Genomic DNA, 19376 nt, shown 5'->3' with positions numbered 1-19376 from the left:
ACAGCTTTCATATAAGCTGAAAAGCTGAAAAACAAGAAAATGCATGATTTATGCTAGTTCTAAAAGGATTAGCAGTTTTGGAATGTAATAGGTAGAACTTAGTTAAGATTCAGATGCTGAACTTAGATACAAACTAGTAGAAACTGAGACAGATTTGAATCCCGCTTCATATGCACTCTCAGGAAATACTTAGTGGTTTATGTACGGTAGGAATGGAAAATGAAAAGCTTACTTCTGTGTCTGTATTTTTTATTCAATACTTTCATTTACTTTACAGAATCTGACTGTATCTTTATGCCCGTGTCTGTGTAGAGGCTTTTTACGTGTGTTAAGAGCTCTTCAATAAATCTGAACTTTATAATTTTTATAACATTGTCAATCAGAACAGAGAATTTCTAATGGACAGTCGGTTCACAAGCATTACCAATGCACGTTCTTCCATCTTCTGCCAGCTTGTAAGGATCAGTACAGAGACATTTGTAGCTGCCTTCAGTATTAATGCATTTAGCAGAAAGAGAGCATGGTGGATTGATTTCATTTTCACATTCATTGATGTCTGCAAAATGAATACACACTGATCAATAATCATTACAAATTACAGAGGGAACACTACCTTCTCATATACACCTCCTCCAAGGATTCATAAATGAAAGGTATTGTACACTTTCTATGACACATGGATGCTGCCAAAGATCCTCATTATTACTGTTTAAAGCACAAAGTTTAGTTGTTTTGTTTTGACTTTTTTTTTTCTATTCATTCTTAAGATGCAAATCATGAAAAAAAAAATGTTAGTTTGGTAATCTGTCACAAGCTACAAATGGCAATTGGCTGAACTTTAAAAAATGCGTACTGTAAACTTGAGAGCTGTTCTTGCACATATTTATGTTCTAAGACTTTGAGTTCCTCTATAAATTTTTCCCATAATGTGCTCTATAGTGGTAGCAAAAATAATAACACTGACACAGTTCTCTATGCTTCTAGGCATGATTTTGAGGAGCCAAGGATTCAGGTTAGCTTTGGATACAAAATTTATAGCAGTAATCTGTGATATCACTGCAAAGTTTTTTGTTTCTAGGTGTTGTATAAATTCTGCGAAATGACAATGTCCTGATAGAATGATGAGAAGATGAAAAATTATATATTGGAAAATGCACTTAAACATGTTGTTCCTGAGGCCACTCAAGGCCTTTCACTCACATTCTGATTATGTGATGAAATGGGAGTTGGTGTGGCATGCAGGATAGAAAGTGAGGGAAAGAATAACATCTTTTCCATATTTCTGCATCTTCTTTCTATATTTACTTGCAGGGCTTGAGTTAGTCACCTAAAGACAGGTGTCCAGCACCGTTTTAGACAGTTTCCCATAGGTCCTGTATAATATTTGCCAGTCTTTCAATGCCTCTGACTCATAGAATCAGAGAGTCATAGGATCATTAAGGTTGGAAAAGACCTCCAAGATTAAGTCCAACCGTCAACCCAACACCCATGGTATGGGGAAGCACTGCAAGCCCATATGTCGGCAACTAGCTGAGCCTTCAGTGTCTTCTGTTTTTGATTATATTCTTTTCCTTTCCTCACCTTTAGGCTAAGTAGCTCTTTTTGATCAGTATTAGAAACTGACCCTGTAGGAATGATTTACTGACTTAGTTTAGCAGTCACTCAGATTACTTAAGGAATTCTGTCAAGCCTGATCCTCCCTTAAATGATAATACAAAGCAGTAGCTGTGTCCAAAGCTAGTGATCTACCGAGACAGTCGAAAGACTAATCATGCAAGGAATAATCTTAAACTTCAGAATCCTTAAGAAACACTAACACCCACAAAATCTCTCTGAAGCAGGAAAACAATCAGTTGTTCAGGATGAAGATTCCTGAATAAGTGTTACTCCCTTGAAGACTACATTTTCAGTTGACTCACACTGGCTTTGTCGTCGTCTGGGAAGGAAAACCTGCACAGGCTTTGCTAGCTGGAATTCAGATGTGCTATTTCAGCTTTTGGATATCCATAGTCATGTTATCTGTTAACTAGCTCTTTTTTTCCATCACTAAATTGTGCACGTCAGATCTCACCAGCCTACTCTACTGCTCAAAGAGATCAGTACTTTATTAAAGCAAAGTAAACAGAGTTATCTATCAAGAGTAAGATAACACTTAATATAAAGGAAGGTAGTACAGACTAGCAATAAATGACTTCCTGAATCAATAGAAATTATTTCTGTCAGAGTTAGTAAGCAGGAATTAACAGCTCTCAAATTCCTATGCTTTTGCCAGCAGGCCACTCTGTCTTTTCCAAAGCAGCATATAATTTTGAAACCATCTGCAGAAATGCTCAGCTCTATCCTCCTAGTTATATTGCTTGACTTCTTCCTAATTTGCTGAACATTTAAAAGAATGAGAACACATTGCACAGACATGCATGGAACAAAGAGCTTTCTACTGTAAAATTCAAGTAGCATCTGCATAAGTGGGTTTTGATGGTTTTCCTTTAATAAAGGCATTGCTTACTTAATATATGCAACAGCTTGTTTTTCTATAGCAGATATACAGTCTTTTCTTTATGTTACTGAACATATTAAAAGAAACTAGGACAAGGAATGATTCATTCATGTAACTTATTTATTCAGTTTGCTGCCAGAACATTAATCTATTGAAAGTATTTTATTATAATTCATTTAACAGCTTTATTACTTTATATGGTATTTATGTGGGTGGAATTCAGTGGATAAATAGGATTTGAATAAAGGAAAGAGCTGCAAATTTCATTTGACTTTTCCCATACCAGGTATACAATTAGAATGAATAGCTTTCCATTCTGCTGTCACAGAAATACTGATAAGCAGACTTCACTGCAGATCAGCTGCAGCACTTGCATTCAAATTAATTTATCACCATCTATAATATATGCCTAAATATGGCCTGTTCAGGTTTCATTTTCCCTGATGTTCTTATAAAGCTGAACAGTTTGAGTGTGTGTATATACATATACTTTTATACATACAAAAAATTATAAAAATAAATATAAATATACACACTCCCCATTATAAATACACACGTATGAAATGTGAACAGAGAGAATTCATCCTTCATAGCTGCGAAGAGTGAAGGTCTTGTAATTATATAGTAGCCACATTCTCTTTCTTCCTATCCTATTCTATTCAACTGTAAAAATCAGGCAAAAGAAAGATAAAGAAGATAAAATAATAATTAAAATAACAGAAAAGTATTCCCCTGAAAAGCTGCATGAAATGTCAAAAGACAATATCTTTTTACTGATTTTTCACCTGCTCTACTTTTGTACCTGCAGAACTAATTCAGTTCTGGCAAATCTTTTCACTGCTATTTGGGGTAGGGACTTTGGAACTGAACTGATAATTAATTTGCTTAATTTCACTTGTTCACTTTTTTCTTTGTCACTTTTGCTTAACTTATTAGGATGATACCTGGACTACTGGTGCTGTGCTCATTTTGTATCTAAAGCATCCATTGAAACAATGCTAGGAAAATTACAACTGTCTTGCTGTTATGCTGAATGTTGGGAGAAGCAACGCATAATTATGTTTTGGTGTTTTTTTCCCTATTGGTTGTTAATTGACTGATTTTTGCTTTATCAGGTAATTTTTAGTGAAAAATTCCTATCATCAAGCTGATTGCTGAATCAGGATGGGCAGAGATTGAAATAGCAATTCTGGAGCAAGTAGAGTTTCACATTATGATGTTATCATACCTACAAACCCAGAAGGTTGACTACAAGAGAGGACAGGGGGGAGACCACTTCCAATGAGTTGTGCTGGACTTTAGCTTTTAGAAACTTCAGAAACAATAACAAAGAAATAGATACCTATACAAATGGGAACCTCAAAGTTCCATCCTTTACTTGTGCAGGTTAATTGCTCTTCTCCTTGTAATTGGAATCCATATTGACATGAATAAGTCACTGTAGATTTTTCAAAATCTGAACAGTACACAAAATCACCATTTTTCACACTCTTTGGTGTTCCACATATTTCCCCTACAAATAAAAAGACTTTGTTACAAGCTTTTAAAAAATTACTACCTTACTCTTGAAAATGGATGTTATTCTCCATTACTGTTATAAATTAATTGCAGTGAAATTACTCACATGTTTTAAGGTGATCAAGAATTTAGTTGCTCAATTCTGAACAAGAATTTATATGGAATACCTCAGGTTTGACTTCTAATCTTTTTAAAATTCATGTTACCTTCTAACAGTATGTTCGGTAGAGTTCTTGATTAATATTTTCTGTCTAAGAACGCCTGCCCCAATTGCCTGAATATATCGCAAGCCATTCATGTTATCAGAGTGAAGTTGACAAACACTATCTTTTTTACAGAGGTAGATGAGGAAGGAGAGAAAGACCTAGATCACCTTTCGAAGTGGTAGATATATTAAAGATCTGCACCAGACCAGTAACTCAAGACCTGCCACCACCAAGGTCAGTGCTTTAACTGCCAATTACTCTCCCCTCCTGTCAGAAAAGACTTGTAATTACCAGATTACCTGCTTGATAGAATTCTTGCCAAGCTTCTAAGTTCATCCCAGGTACACTGTCACAGTGCTTAAAATCTTGTGGAAACTTTCCAAGTTGAAAGGCATCTGCTGGCACTTCAGAAATCCCTGTATTGTCACAAATCACGCGGGACAATGAGTGTTTTTTGAGTTCATGCTTTTGAGCTTCTGTGAAAACGTTATCATTCTCCCACCAAAATCTGGAAAGATTGATAGAAATATTTTGAAAAGGTCAAATTCAAAGGGTACTTTTACTTTCACAGTACCCTTTGTAAAAGACAAAAATAAGGATTACAACAAATGTAGATGGATAAAACAATAATAAAAGTAAAAACCATGATCTGAAGACTTGCATATCCAGCTTGAAAATCACAAAAAGGCTACTGTGATTCTGAAATACTGGTCAACTCAGACGATGTGTTAAATTCATCTACTTAAAACTGTTAATTTTTACATTTGCAGAATTGCTTCTCATTGATGTGACAGGGCCACATAAAAAGTTACAATGCTGAAAGAAAAGCTTGGAACTAATTTCTCTGAACTGGATACTTAATCTTATGCACACCAGCATTCACTACACACTTGCAAATTGCTTTGAGCGTAAATTACAGGAGAATTACAGAAAGAGCCATAACAGATTTTCCTCTACCATAGCTTTTGAAATCTGCTTGCCATTACTGAATGGTTGCTATGAAAACAGGTATTGCTGAACGCTCCTCTGTTTAATATGGAGTTCTTAATTTGCTAAGCAAACTGTAGATATGCAGATTAATAATAGTAGAAAATTGTAAGCCTGTAATTGTGCATTTGAGCATACAAAAAAGGTAAGCTAAGAGGACTGGCTGGAACAGAACAGAGCTGCCTCTCCTATTTTGTCAGATTGTGAGTGCGGTGGCAAAAGAGAACCAGTTGGTGCTACAAAGGTGTATCTATTAAATTATATACATTACATATAATATATATGTGTGCATATACATACATATGTGTTTAAAGATAAAAAGAAAAGGAAATAAAACATGGGGGGAGAAAAGAAAATATAAACATTTTGTGCATAAAGCCATGTCATGAATGGCAAGAAAATATTTCTGTAGAGTTTGACAGCACATCTGCCTTAGTACATGAAACAGTATTGAGCACTGCTAAACTGCTAAACTGCCTGAGTTCCCTGTGGTACTCAGGCCAATTAGGATTTTCCCAAATGCTAGGCAGGATTTGTGGTAACATGTCCTAATGTGATCACACTGTACAAATTAACCTCAGGTTTCACAGAGGAACTGGTGTCTGTAATACAGGAGGAACAAGGCTGGGCGCTTTCTTGAAAAGTCTGTGGGTTCTGTGTTTACATTTTTCTAATGAGAAGTGAACAGTAATGTTGACTGTGGACCCTGTGCAAACCTGGCACTTGTGAAGCACGTTGGGTTTTTACGATCCCCCTGAAATGGTATGGTGAAAATGAGACGTCTGATAGTCCTGTTTGTGTTCTGGGGAACATGAGGGCTGCTAGTGTGCCCTAGGGGGGCTTTTCAGGGCAAATTGGACCCTGCTGCCAACAGGAGTGTATTGGTTAAGTAAGGTATTTTGGAAAACTGGTTTAATAGGCAAATAGTTACCTACAGTAGGACAATTTGGAGAGAAACCTATCCCATTTTGCCTGTACTGGAGGAGGAGGCAATCTACAGTACCAGGGATGGAGTGAATGGCCCACACCCAGCAGCACTGTGACAAGAAGTGCAGGAGAGATGGAGAGGCTGGAGACAGATGCCTTCCTCCTACTCTTCACCTGTACACTGTCCCCAACTTCTCAGAGCATCCTGAAACCTCACTGCCCGTTCCCAGTTCTCTTCCCACAACCAAAACCATCAGAGACTTTGCTCCACTCAGGTCTCCTACACCTGCCATTTCCCCTTTCATGTACCTTAAAACTTCTTCTACTTTCATCACCAAATTCAGTTTTATCTACATTGCAGAGAAAGCTTGAGCAGAAAATTATCTTTTAATCTACCCAGCAGATAGGTGTTCACTCTAACAAAGGTTGCTCCAACAGATCTGTATCAGGTGATCAAAATTTTACAGGTGAATTTTACAGGGTTAGAGTAAAAAAAGAAAGAAAAGAGAAAAAAAAAGAGGCACAAGCCCTCCTATGCAAAGAATGACAAGTCAGCTTCAGAATCTTTGCCCAACTATTGCAAATCCTGACATCAAAAAAAGATACAGAGTAGGAAGAGATGAAAAAAGAAAGTAAAGGCTGATGGAACAGAAAAAATTTGTTTCAGGTTGTTTGGCTGAGGTTAAGACATTGCCTGAGTTTAGTACACTGGAAAAATGAATCCCTTCATGTTTTGCCAGATTACTGTCAAAAGTTTTTTAAGGCTACTGGGATGGAGTTCAATCAGTCAAAAATACCACTTAGTCCTGATTTCTGAACTTAAATGAGTATGTTAGAAGAGATGTTTTGAAATCCCTACTTATTGACATGTCAGTTAGGGTATCTATCAGGCATGTAGTGTTACTGGTGCAGATATAGATAATACCCAATACTGTACCTGACAAGGCACTGCAAACAATGTTAGACGTTTCCATTCTTCTACTACTATGTGACAACTATAACATATTTCTACATACTTCTAACTTCGCTTAGATAGTTCCTTATCATAGTATTAATAGCAATACCATTTCACATTTAAGTTACCTGACACAAAATTTGTGGCAGAAACTTGGGCAATTCTTTTATTACTAGAACTCTTTTTCGCAATTTGAAGTTAATGTTAAATTGAGCTTAATTAATGTTAGTAGTATCATAAGACACTGAATAATAATAAGAAGTATCCTAAGGCACTGAACAGTGGAAGCAAGGCTGGAAGGGCCTCAGTAGATTATCCTTCCCCAGATAAAGTCAAGTGTGCCTGTAAGATTCAAAAGACTTTAGCTGTGTTTTTAACACAACTGAGTGGAATGTTTATTGTCTGTACAGTTTGTGCTAATAAGATACCACCTTTATGATTAACGTCATTTTTTCCTGTGAACTAATTAATTAACATTTTTAAAAGTTCAGATTTAAATTCTGCCTTGGATGCTTATTTACATAATGTTTTCTTTCCACAACAGTGACTTATGAGAGGAGCTTAAAGGTGAGCGTAAGGACCGGATGTACTTAAAACACCACTGCTGGCATGGTGTGAGCAGTTTAAAATTAGTCTTCTCATGAGATTCAAAACTACTGCCACAAGTACGTCACAGAAATGAAAATAAAGTTGGTTTTATAATTGCTTCAGGAGCAGAAGTAAGATATAAACTGCATCTTGCACCCCTTTGTGACCTGCAGCTGCATTTGTCCTGCCTTCCTGGTGTAGAAGGTTGAACTGGCACAAGATTGTGGTGGTGATTGTGCAGGGTTGGGTGAGGAGACATACTGTGCTGTGTCCAATGACGCAATTCTGGGAGCATTCTACATGTCAGTTCACATAAGACTAGGCACATGGTGTTTTTATGATCCCCTCTAGGAAGCCTGAATCACAGCTCTCTGTCTATCCCTTCCAACTTTGCTGTGGTTGCCATGGAAAAGGTTGAAGTTCTTCCAGTTAAGGACCCTGAGCCCAGTGCAGCCCTCAGGGATCAGATAGCTAAAGCCTGAACAGTACTACATCCATCCACAGAGAAGTTAGCTGCCCCTGGCACAATTAACTGCTGTTGGCATCTTGCATTTCCACCAGGAGTGCAAAGTTGGGCATCTCAATACCACAGAAACAATCTCCATGTCATCTGGAATTGGAATTATATGCACATCAAATAAGAATAAGCAAAAGCTTATCCAACAAAATTGAAGGAGCGAAGTTAAAAACATGGAAGTGGCAGGGAATAATTTGTGTAAAGCCTGTTGAAGTATCATCTCTTATGTTCTGGGAAGTATCCTCACGTATCTGTAAAATCTCCATTGCTTCTGCATATTACACAAATGATTCAGCAGCATGAATAAACTCACCGGTCACCATCTCTTAGTGCTTTCATTTGCTTTCCAATTATACACGCAAACAGGGGACCTGTTCTAGCACCTGGGAGAAAGTCTTCTACCAGACCACCAAGCCAAACATCAATATTGCTAGGATTATGGTACAATTCCATGATTTTTTCACTAACATTGTGATTGGTTATTACTGTATTCAGGTCAGTTTGAGTTTCCAGTTTTGGTAAGCCACAGAATTCTCGCCAGTCATTATAACCTGTAAATATTATGTTAAAAGTAAGATTAGATTTGGCTGGTACGCATGACATGTAAAATTCATAAATTTATGTGCACCAGATTCTGACTACCTTAATCATAGTCATAGACGGTTGTGTCTAAAAATAAGCCTTTTATTATTCATTACACTGATAAGGGAAATGAGGTCAGGATCTGAAACTACAGTATATGTAATTGCTACCTCATTTTAATGATGGAAAACAAAAGTTTAAATCAATTCTCGCATATTTAAGCAATGGAAACATGATAAAAGATAATAGGAGCATGCACTGTGTCTTGAGATTTCCACATTAGGAATACAGGAGTTAGTTAGGTGAAGAGTGGGCAATAAATAACCCGAATGAAGTTAGTAACCAAAGCACTTTACTAAGGAGACTGTCCTAGGGAACATGTCCAGCTCTCTGGAAAATATATTTCTTTTACATTCTTTTACATCATTGGAATTATACACATGCACACACACTCTGTCCCCCAACAAAAATAGAATTTCTGGTCTGGGAGATCAAACTTCCATTTCTAGCCCTGTGTAGCTGAGAGCTTTAAACTCCAGCCTGGAGCCAGACTTCATTTCTACTGCCCATGGCCAATGACTTGTGTATTTCTAGCTGCAGAATTGCACAGAAGAAACATAGGGTTGTCAGGATACAGTTTTAGAAATGAAAAAGGAAGAGGCCCTGTCTACCATGCTGAAGGTTGCTGCCTCTGCTCTCAGAAGCGGTGGCATGCTTGTAAGAGATTTTTACATAGGACTGCGAATCCACTGTGTGTTTTAACAGCTGATGCAATCAAACTGAACTAAGCTCCAGCAGTCTTCCTCTAAGCTGGTACACCCATGGCTAATGCTCCTTGACTATTAGTTCAATCTCTCCCTGAGCTGACTGGAGTAAGAAACTCAGGCACAAAATGTGTAATATTTCTCAACACCCACAAAAGCCACCTACATCACTGCTGGAGACATCTTAACACCTTGTATGGTTGGTAGAGCCAATGACATTGTGTTTAAGTCGGCATGTCCCATAGGCTGGCGGCAGCATGCTGATGGCAAATAGCTGTTGTAGGCAGAGAACTCACTTCTCTAGAGCTGGTTCCATCAAGCACAAGCCTCAGGTATCTACGTCAAGCACACCCGGATCCACTCACTAGTACTGTCCTTCCAGATTACAGAATTAACAGGTTATTTTAATTTCAAATGCTGGGGGATATTTGGTTTCCATCAAAGTTAAAAATATTAGCTACTTATAGTTTAAGTTACTTGTCTGATTACTAAAGCTAGTATTTAAAATCTTACAATTACATTCCAAACATAAGGAATTATAGTTCAGTTACAAGTTGGGAGAAAATTCAAGAAAAATCACTTGACCTGGGAGTCCGTGATCACGGCCACGTTGTAAATTTAATGATGCTAAATCAAGTGAACCCTTATTAGACAACACAAAGAGTTTTTCTGTTAATTCTTCATTCAGTAGTTGATCTTGCACCTGCAGTTTTGCTGAATGTGCTAGAAGACCCCTTAGTAAAGGATCCAAGCCTCCTTTAAACACAAAAATAACATAATGTTACAGTGTATATATAAATCATAACTTTCTTAACAAATGCAAATGCATTTACACTTCTATGTTTTTTAAACATTGGCCACAGGCTTTTACATTCAAACATAAGTAAAAATGTGCTGCAGGTTGAAAAAGAAATAACAGTGCTATGAAAATGTTCCATCTGCTTCTTTAGGTGTAAGAAAATTTGCAACCTGGTAATAGATTAATCCACAAAAAAGATATGAAATATCTTCATCATCAGTCATCAATCCATTGTCAATCTACCAGACTGTTTTAATCTGGAGAATAAATTTTTTCTGATTGAGAGAACTTTTTAAGTCAAAATAATTGTTCCAGTTCATGTTAATGCTCTGGAACCCATTTAACAGCTTCATTCAGTGATGCAATCAAATAAATGTTCCTATTCCTAATTCACAGTAAGTAACTTTGAAAAAAATTATAATATTCTGGAAAAAAATTCCAAACAGTTTAAATAAAAACATACCTTGTTTAATGAGCCTCCAGGGACTAAAGAAAACTTCATGCAAATGAAGATTTGGGAGTTCTGGATCATCTAAATAATGTGCATTCAATCGTCTTACTATTGGCTGGATTGTTGCATGACCAAAACGAAAAGCAGCAGTTGAAAATACATTAGAAACCGTAGGATTCATTGTGGGATCATAACCTCTATAAAGGCCAATATACAGATTAAAAGCATCTGGACCAATTATTTTGGGAATGTAATCTCGTAAAGTAATAATCTGAAAGAGAAGAATAAGAAACATTTATCATTTGATGTCTTTACAGGTGAATAATAATGATTCCCCCATGCTAAATACATTATTCTTCACTCATCTTTCCCCAAGCATTTGTCATGGCTAAGAGCAGTATCAGCTGATAAAAAATACCATTCTTGTTTTTGCAGTAAGGAGACAAATGACTGGAGAGCATGAGTGGCACGGCTCAGTGCAGCATGACAGTCAGGCCCCTGTTAGCTCCTACCATAAATGCTAGACCAAAGCCTCCTGAGTAGAGTTTATCATTGTTGCTCACATCTAGTCCGTGTGTGTTATCCAGCTCACAGCAGGTGTGCTGAAATTCAAAGCCCTGATTGTGATGGTGTAAATTACAATGCACTTAAAAATGGCAATGAAAGCATGAATTACTATGAAATCTTTCAAGAATGCTTGTGATATGAACAGATTCTATTTTCAGACATATATTTGTGACACCTATCCTCTTTACTGCACATTTGAAATGACCAGGCTTTAAAATACTGGTGTCCAGAATCCCTTGGTAGACATTTTATGCTAAACTCAAGCCAATTTATAGACTAAAAAATCCACTTCAAAAATGAAAATGCTGATAACCACCTTCTGTCAAATGCTTTTATAATGTAATAGCTTTACAATCACATGAAAAAAACATATGAGTAATCATGACCAAAAGAAAAAGGGATGATCTAATGTACCAAATAAAATGAAAGTGCATTATAGGTTAAAGATAATGCTGAACTCAATAAACCATAATGGGATGAATATGAAGCATAATGACCTCAATAAAATACCTTATAGATTCAATATAGTGTGCAATAAAATATACAGACAAATGTACTTTGAGCTTGATATAGTGCATATTGAAAAGCTAGTTGGCATAAAATGACCTTATGAAAAACTTGTATCTTTGTTTTAGGCACAGCACAGAGACAAGCAAATGCCTCCAGAATTCACTTGGTTTTCTCAGAAGGCAGAGGTAATAACCTCTTTACTTTTTCAAGTTAGGTGATGCAGTGAACAAAATATTTGAAAGACAATAGGTTAAAATTCCTTTTACAGCTCCTTTAGTAGAACATATGAAGAAAATAATGGAATTGCTAGAAATTAATACTGACTCTGTCATTTGAGAAGTTGACCTTTTGCTGTATTCACAAAGGTATTGCAAGACAGCAGTTCTTTCTAAATTTAGTTTTAGAGTTTGTTTTTACAAGCAAAGACTTTAAATTGGACTAGGTTAGCCATGGACACAAACATCTTGATATGACCTTCATTTTTTGGTTCACTGTGAATGAAATCCCAAGCTAAGCTGTTGATAAAGGCCAGATTCCCCGAAGGAAAGGGCAATTCATATTTTTCGTCTCCTCCAGAGATATGATCTTCATTTCTTGTTTCTTTGGTGGGGGAAGGGGTGTCACCATTTCAAGACATGGAAATTAAAAACCTAAGGTAAAGAGGGGTCTTATGCTTGCCTTGAGCTAGGAGAGGCATCTGCTTGATGGAAACTTCCAATGGCTAAGTAACGCTCCATCAAGCGGAGATGACTTTTAGACAACACAAACTAAGAAGATACTATTAATACAGCAGAAGAAGATACTGCTAGAAAGAATCTGGAGTCTGACAGAGAACCGTATCTAAAGTACATCAGCATGTAGCACCCAGTCTTTCTGTAGTCTCTGAACACACTTGTCTGAATTTGTCTGCATGAAGTCAAGGAGAGGCATGCTACAAGTTCTTAAAACTGACACATATATATGTTTTAAAGAAGGTGTAAACAGCTGGCAAACATCAAAATTCTTTTTGTCAAAATTCTTTTGCATGCAATCCCTGCTCTGAGAGAATGATTTGAAATATTTATCTCCTTTCATATTTGGCATAAATAAGCATAAAAATTTTTTAGATACAGTGTTCCTTCAACAACTGACATTCTCCTGTGGAAGCAAAGGAATATTATTGTCTAAGAATATGTCAACAAAATCAGACCCTGAAAGGGACTGTTTTGGTTTCGGCTGCCGCCGGCAACAAAAGCGCCATGCGGCCGCCCCTCCCCCCACCGGTGTGCGGAGGAGAATGAAAAGAAAGAGGCAGAAACCAGTGGGTCGGGATAAGGGCAGTTTAACAGAACAGCAAAGAGAGGGAACAGGAACAACAACGATACAAATAAGGAGAAAATAGGACACAAACTTGCACAACAGACCCGCTCTCCCGGACAGGACCAGCGCCGCACGCTCCTGAGCCGTGAGTGAGTCCATGCCGCGCTGCCCCCCCCACCGGAACCCAGCATGGCGTCACATGGTGACATGGTGCTGCTGGAAAGCTACGACCTGATTGCCATCATGGAAACTTGGTGGGATGAATCCCACGACTGGAATGTAGCTCTTGATGGCTACAGGCTGTTCAGAAGGGACAGGCGAGGAAGCAGGGGCGGGGGCGTTGCCCTTTACATCAAGAAAACACTACAGAGTGAAGAGCTGTCCCTGAAGAATAGCCATGAGCAGGTCGAAAGCTTATGGGTAAGAATCAGAGAGAGAGGCAACAAAGGGAACCTAGTGGTTGGTGTCTACTACAGGCCGCCAGATCAAGAGGAGCTGATAGACGAAGCGTTCTTCCGCCAACTCCAGGAGGCTTCACGCTCGCAGGCTCTCATCCTACTGGGGGACTTCAACCACCCCGACATCTGCTGGAAAAGCAACACGGCAAGCTGCAGGCAATCCAGCAGGTTCCTAGAATGCATTGAGGACAACTTCTTAAGCCAGGTAATAAGCACCCCTACCCGAGGGGATGCGATACTGGACCTGGTGGTCACCAATGCGAGTGAGCTCGTTGGGGCTGTCAAGATTGGAGGTAGCCTGGGCTGCAGCGACCACGCGCTGGTGGAACTAACGCTACTGAGGGAAATGGGAATAACGAAGAGCATAGTCAGGACCCTAAATTTTAGGAGGGCAAACTTCCACCTTTTCACGGAGATAGTCAGAAGGACTCGCTGGGAAACGGTCCTCAGGGACAGGGGAACAGAACAAAGCTGGCAGGTCTTTAAGGATGTATTCCAGAGAGCGCAAGAGCTCTCGATCCCCAAGTGTAAGAAGTCAGGCAGAGAAGGGAAGAGACCGGCATGGCTGAGGCAAGAGATGCTGGTCAAACTAAAGAAGAAGAGGGAACTGCACAGGCAGTGGAAGCAGGGACTGACTTCCTGGGAAGAGTATAGGGAAGCTGCCCGGTTGTGTAGGGATGGGGTCAGGAAGGCCAAGGCACAGCTGCAGCTGAACTTGGCAAGGGATGCAAAAAATAACAAGAAGCGCTTCTACAGGTATGTCAGCCGGAAAAAGATGTTCAAAGAAAGCGTACCCCCGCTCATGAGCGAGACCGGCAAACTGGCAGCAGCAGATGAGGAGAAAGCTGAGGTACTCAACAACTTTTTTGCCTCAGTCTTCACTGGCAACCTCTCTCCTCACCCCTTCCGAGTCAATGAATGGCATAAAGGACACCAGGAGGGTAAATTCCCTCCAGCTGTAAGTGAAGACCAGGTTCGGGACCTCCTGAGGAACCTAAATGTACAGAAGTCCATGGGACCTGATGAGATGCGTCCCAGAGTCCTGAGGGAACTGGCTGATGTAGTTGCCAAGCCACTCTCCATGATATTTGAAAAGTCATGGCAGTCAGGGGAAGTCCCCGGTGACTGGAAGAAGGGAAACATTGTACCCCTTTTCAAAAAGGGTAGAAAGGAAGACCCTGGGAACTACCGACCTGTCAGCCTCACCTCTGTGCCTGGGAAGATCATGGAACAGATCCTCCTAGAAGATATGCTAAGGCACATGGAGGCCAGGGAGGTAATTCGAGACACCCAGCATGGCTTCACCAAGGGCAAGTCCTGCCTGACCAACCTAGTGGATTTCTATGATGGTGTAACAACAAGGGTGGACAAGGGAAAACCTATGGATGTCATCTATCTGGATTTTTGTAAAGCCTTTGACATGGTCCCCCATAACATCCTTCTCTCTAAATTGGAGAGCCATGGATTTGATGGGTGGACCATTCGGTGGATAAGGAATTGGTTGGATGGTTGCAGCCAAAGAGTAGTGATCAACGGTTCAGTGTCCAGATGGAGACCAGTGACGAGTGGAGTCCCTCAGGGTTCTGTACTGGGACCGGTGCTGTTCAATATATTTATCAATGACATGGACAGCAACATCGAGTGTACCCTCAGCAAGTTTGCAGATGACACCAAGCTGAGTGGTACGGTTGAGACACCAGAAGGATGGGATGCCATCCAGAGGGACCTGGACAAGCTGGAGAGGTGGGCCTGTGTGAACCTCATGAGGTTCAACAAGACCAAGTGCAAGGTCCTACACCTGGGTCAGGGTAATCCCCGGTACCAATACAGGCTGGGGGATGAAAGGATCGAGAGCAGCTCTGCTGAGAGGGACTTGGGGGTATTGATAGACGAAAGGCTGGACATGAGCCGGCAATGTGTGCTGGCAGCCCAGAGGGTCAATGGTGTCCTGGGCTGCATCAAGAGAAGCGTGGCCAGCAGGTCGAGAGAGGTGATTCTGCCCCTCTACTCTGCTCTGGTGAGACCTCACCTGGAGTACTGCGTTCAGCTCTGGAGCCCTCAGCACAAGAAGGACATGGACCTGTTGGAGTGGGTCCAAAGGAGGGCTACAAAAATGATCCGAGGGCTGGAGCACCTCTCCTATGAGGACAGGCTGAGAGAGTTGGGCTTGTTCAGCCTGGAGAAGAGAAGGCTGCGTGGAGACCTGATTGCAGCCTTTCAGTACTTAAAGGGAGCCTATAGGAAAGATGGGGACAATCTTTTTAGTAGAGACAACAGTGACAGGACAAGGGGTAATGGTTTTAAACTAAAACAGGGTAGGTTTAGGCTAGATATAAGAAAGAAATTCTTTACAATGAGGGTGGTGAAACACTGGAATGGGTTGTCCAGAGAGGCAGTGGAGGCCCCATCCCTGGAAACATTCAAGACCAGGTTGGACAGGGCTCTGAGCAACCTGATCTAGTTAGTGGTGTCCCTGCTCGCTGCAGGGGGGTTGGACTAGATGACCTGTAGGGGTCCCTGGAAACATTCAAGACCAGGTTGGACAGGGCTCTGAGCAACCTGATCTAGTTAGTGGTGTCCCTGCTCGCTGCAGGGGGGTTGGACTAGATGACCTGTAGGGGTCCCTTCCAACCCAAAACGTTCTATGATTCTATGATTCTATGATTCTATCCTTCTCATTCAGAAGGCAGAATTACAACAGGGGTTCCCAAGTGTCCATATGAACTCAGTGATTATCCTGGCTGGGTTTGGCCTCCATACTGGGCCACCTCCAGCAGAAGTCAGCCATACATTAAACATTTGGAAATAGGTTACATAATTTCAGATTATTTCTGAGAATTTTTTGTTCATGTTAAAAGTTATTTCAAATTAGGTGCAAAAAATACAGAAATTCATAATATTTCTCATAAGGTTCAGCGGACTTTCCTTGCCAAAACCCCTCTAGTATTTTCCAAAGAAGCTGTGAATGGGGCACAATGGATGGAAAAGGAAAATAAAATAAAGGCTGGAAAAGAGAATATAAAAATATATGAACTACCATACGAACAAGTAAGGCAAAAACTACAAATTGTCTTTGCTATTGGCCAGAGGTAACTGCAAAGGAATTGTATCTCACTAAGCCAGTGAAAAGCCAATTAAATGAAGCTCCTGCACTTGGGAAATATTGCAGAAATACTACACAGACATGATGTTTAATTTATTAAAGTGCTATGCATAGTTGGTTTAAGTTCTCACTGTACATATGAAAAGATTTATAGATGATGTCGAAGTCCTAAACTTCTCTGTAAAGGGTGATTGTATGATAGTTCAAATTTTAATAAATAATGAACACATGATTATAGTTCCATTAATAGTCTGAACTATACTCTTTATAAACATGAGTTATGACAGTGTGTGCAACTCCTGCTTTTTTATAACATCTATTATTTATCTATATATAATTTCACAGAGTTTAAGCTCTGAGAGGCATTATCTGACCATCTAAATCTGCAAATAAGTTTCATCCAAGTTAGCCATGTTGAGCCCAATAATTGTAGTTAAGTAACAGCATGTCAGCCTCAGAAGATACCCACTTTCAACCCATGCCTCAGATCATGGCAGAGAAGCAGGGGTGCAAGATGGTCAAAGAACAGAAGAAGATGTAGAAGGAAGTGAAAATACACACTGAAAACTAAAGGCAGTTACCAACTACAGTTGGGATAAACTGGCACTATCACCATTAATTCAGAGATGGTTCTCTGATACTGCAATAAATCAAAGAGAATTTGATTCAGATTGATCTGCAAAACTCTGACTAGTGCCGAATCATCCAGCTTTCACAATCCAAATGACACATCAGGAGAATCAGTTTCTGGGAACAACAACACATGTGCACGCAGTTGCAGGCTGCAAACCACATACATACGAAATAGCAATGTCAAGACTGTAGCAGTCGCATAACAGAGCATTTTTTTCCTGTTTTGTTTACTCTTTTTGTTTAAAGGAAAACAAATTTAAGCTAGTTTCTTTCAAATTGCTTAAAAGGAGGAATCCTAATTCTCCTTATTCTGTTTTGTCAGGTCAAAACAGGAATATGCAAAACAAGAAGGTTTAATTTCAGTTAGTAAATGGCAATGAAGAAATGTCTTTTTGCACAAAACACTAGGTAAATCAGGGTATGTATTTTTACCACTGTATACTGCAGCGTTAATACGTTACAGTTAAGCATGTGTCATTTCCATAAAACACAAGGGAAGAATTAACCGCTGTTGTGGCTCATGTAAAGTGCTACTTCTCAGTGAAACATACCTGCAGTGCAATGAAAAAAATCAGCTTTGTTCTGGATACCAACAGGCAGCTGCTATGTTTGGCAACTTTGTCAAATTAAATGCTTGTCACTACAGATATTTATGCTGCCAAAAAAAGCGTCTAGGAGGAAAAGAATGGTCTAGAGAGAGATTTTTTTCATTCTCCTTATTCTAGAAGGAAGGGAAGGCTTTTTGTTCAATTCACTATAATTAAATACCCACAGGTAAAAATTATGCTTGAAAGTATTCGTTACAAAAATAAGGAATTTTAGAAATGTGTAGTGACTGAAACTACATTTTTGAGAGGAAATCTTTAGGCAACTTCAACTGGAGCTGTCATTAGTGTGTTGGTTAGCATATCACATTAATAGAGATACTCCAATTATCTCTCTTGAATGAATGTCTCTAAACCAGCTAGGTAGAACTCAAACACATTTCTAATGAGCCATAGGCAAATCTCATTAGTCTGTGATACTGGTAGGGATAATGAGTAGCCCAGATTCATGCAGTGTCTTGCACAAACTGTTTTCTGTCAGGCCATAGTGTAACTTAAATCAGGAGTCTATGAACGCACAGAGGCCTTCTTTTGGATTTGCACTTTTCTTCTAACAAGCGTTTACAACAATTCTGACTTGTCGGGGACATTATTTTAATGCAAACAGCACATTTACAACAGAGGAGCTGATATAGTTAATGTAAACAAAATACGTATATAAAAAAGCCAAACTTTTCAAAAGCACTGACTATATACAATTAAATAAGGTACGTTACTTTTCTGAAATTATCTGGCTTTAAGTGCAAATAACAACATGCCAGAGACTGCAGGTGGTTACTTACATAGACTGCTGACTAAGAATTGTTGCAGAAGAAAGGATAAGTGTTTTATCAGAATAGTGAATTTCCTCCCTCCTTCCCCAATTTATCTTCCATATGAAAGTTCCCTAGCCTCAGTTCATTCTGGTCCTGATATTGCTCACCCAATATTGTGGATTATAATGGACAGATCAAATCACTGTTCTTAGGCTGGCTGATTAAAGGTGAAAGTCCACAAAAGCAAAGGCCCTGGTGAAGATCAGAAGAGTAAATTCAGGTAGAGCAACCTGAGTAACCAAACCATTGCAAAGGGGCTCATGGGATCGTCCATTCCCCGAGGCCACCAGAGTGAGCGGGCACACCCCGAGCCCAGGTGTGACACCCGCCAAGATGAGCCAACGAAAGAAACTGTCTCCCGAATGTCACGCAAGCTAAAGGGGAGGTTTCCAACAGGGGTAAGACCCATTGTGGGGTGCAGGGAAGAGAAGACTTGGGGGGACGGTGTAAAACTTTGTTTGCAATGTTTTATGGGTTTGTGGGAATGTGTGAGACATTATGCGGTATTCAGGGAAAAGACTAAAGGTGGGGAAAGGAAGGGGTCAAGGTGGACTGGGGCGGAAACAAGCATAGGAAAATAGAGGGAAAAAGGAAT

General features: G+C 39.6%; 1 protein-coding gene across 1 annotated transcript in view; it reads right to left on the bottom strand.

Moving 5' to 3' along the window:
• Positions 1–395: 395 nt before the first annotated feature.
• TPO (thyroid peroxidase) overlaps positions 396–19376 on the bottom strand; it is a 48367-nt gene continuing 29386 nt past the window's right edge. Inside the window, exons 9-14 of the mRNA XM_075445046.1 lie at positions 10804–11062; positions 10127–10297; positions 8509–8746; positions 4521–4729; positions 3840–4010; positions 396–556 (exon numbers count right to left, since the gene is read on the bottom strand). Of these exons, the coding sequence (XP_075301161.1) occupies positions 396–556; positions 3840–4010; positions 4521–4729; positions 8509–8746; positions 10127–10297; positions 10804–11062 (1209 nt within the window). The remainder of the gene's footprint in view (positions 557–3839; positions 4011–4520; positions 4730–8508; positions 8747–10126; positions 10298–10803; positions 11063–19376) is intronic.

This window comes from Opisthocomus hoazin, chromosome 2 (genome assembly GCF_030867145.1).
Source record: "Opisthocomus hoazin isolate bOpiHoa1 chromosome 2, bOpiHoa1.hap1, whole genome shotgun sequence".
In the NCBI taxonomy this organism is placed as follows: domain Eukaryota; kingdom Metazoa; phylum Chordata; class Aves; order Opisthocomiformes; family Opisthocomidae; genus Opisthocomus; species Opisthocomus hoazin.
This window is presented reverse-complemented; position numbering and strand designations above follow the sequence as displayed.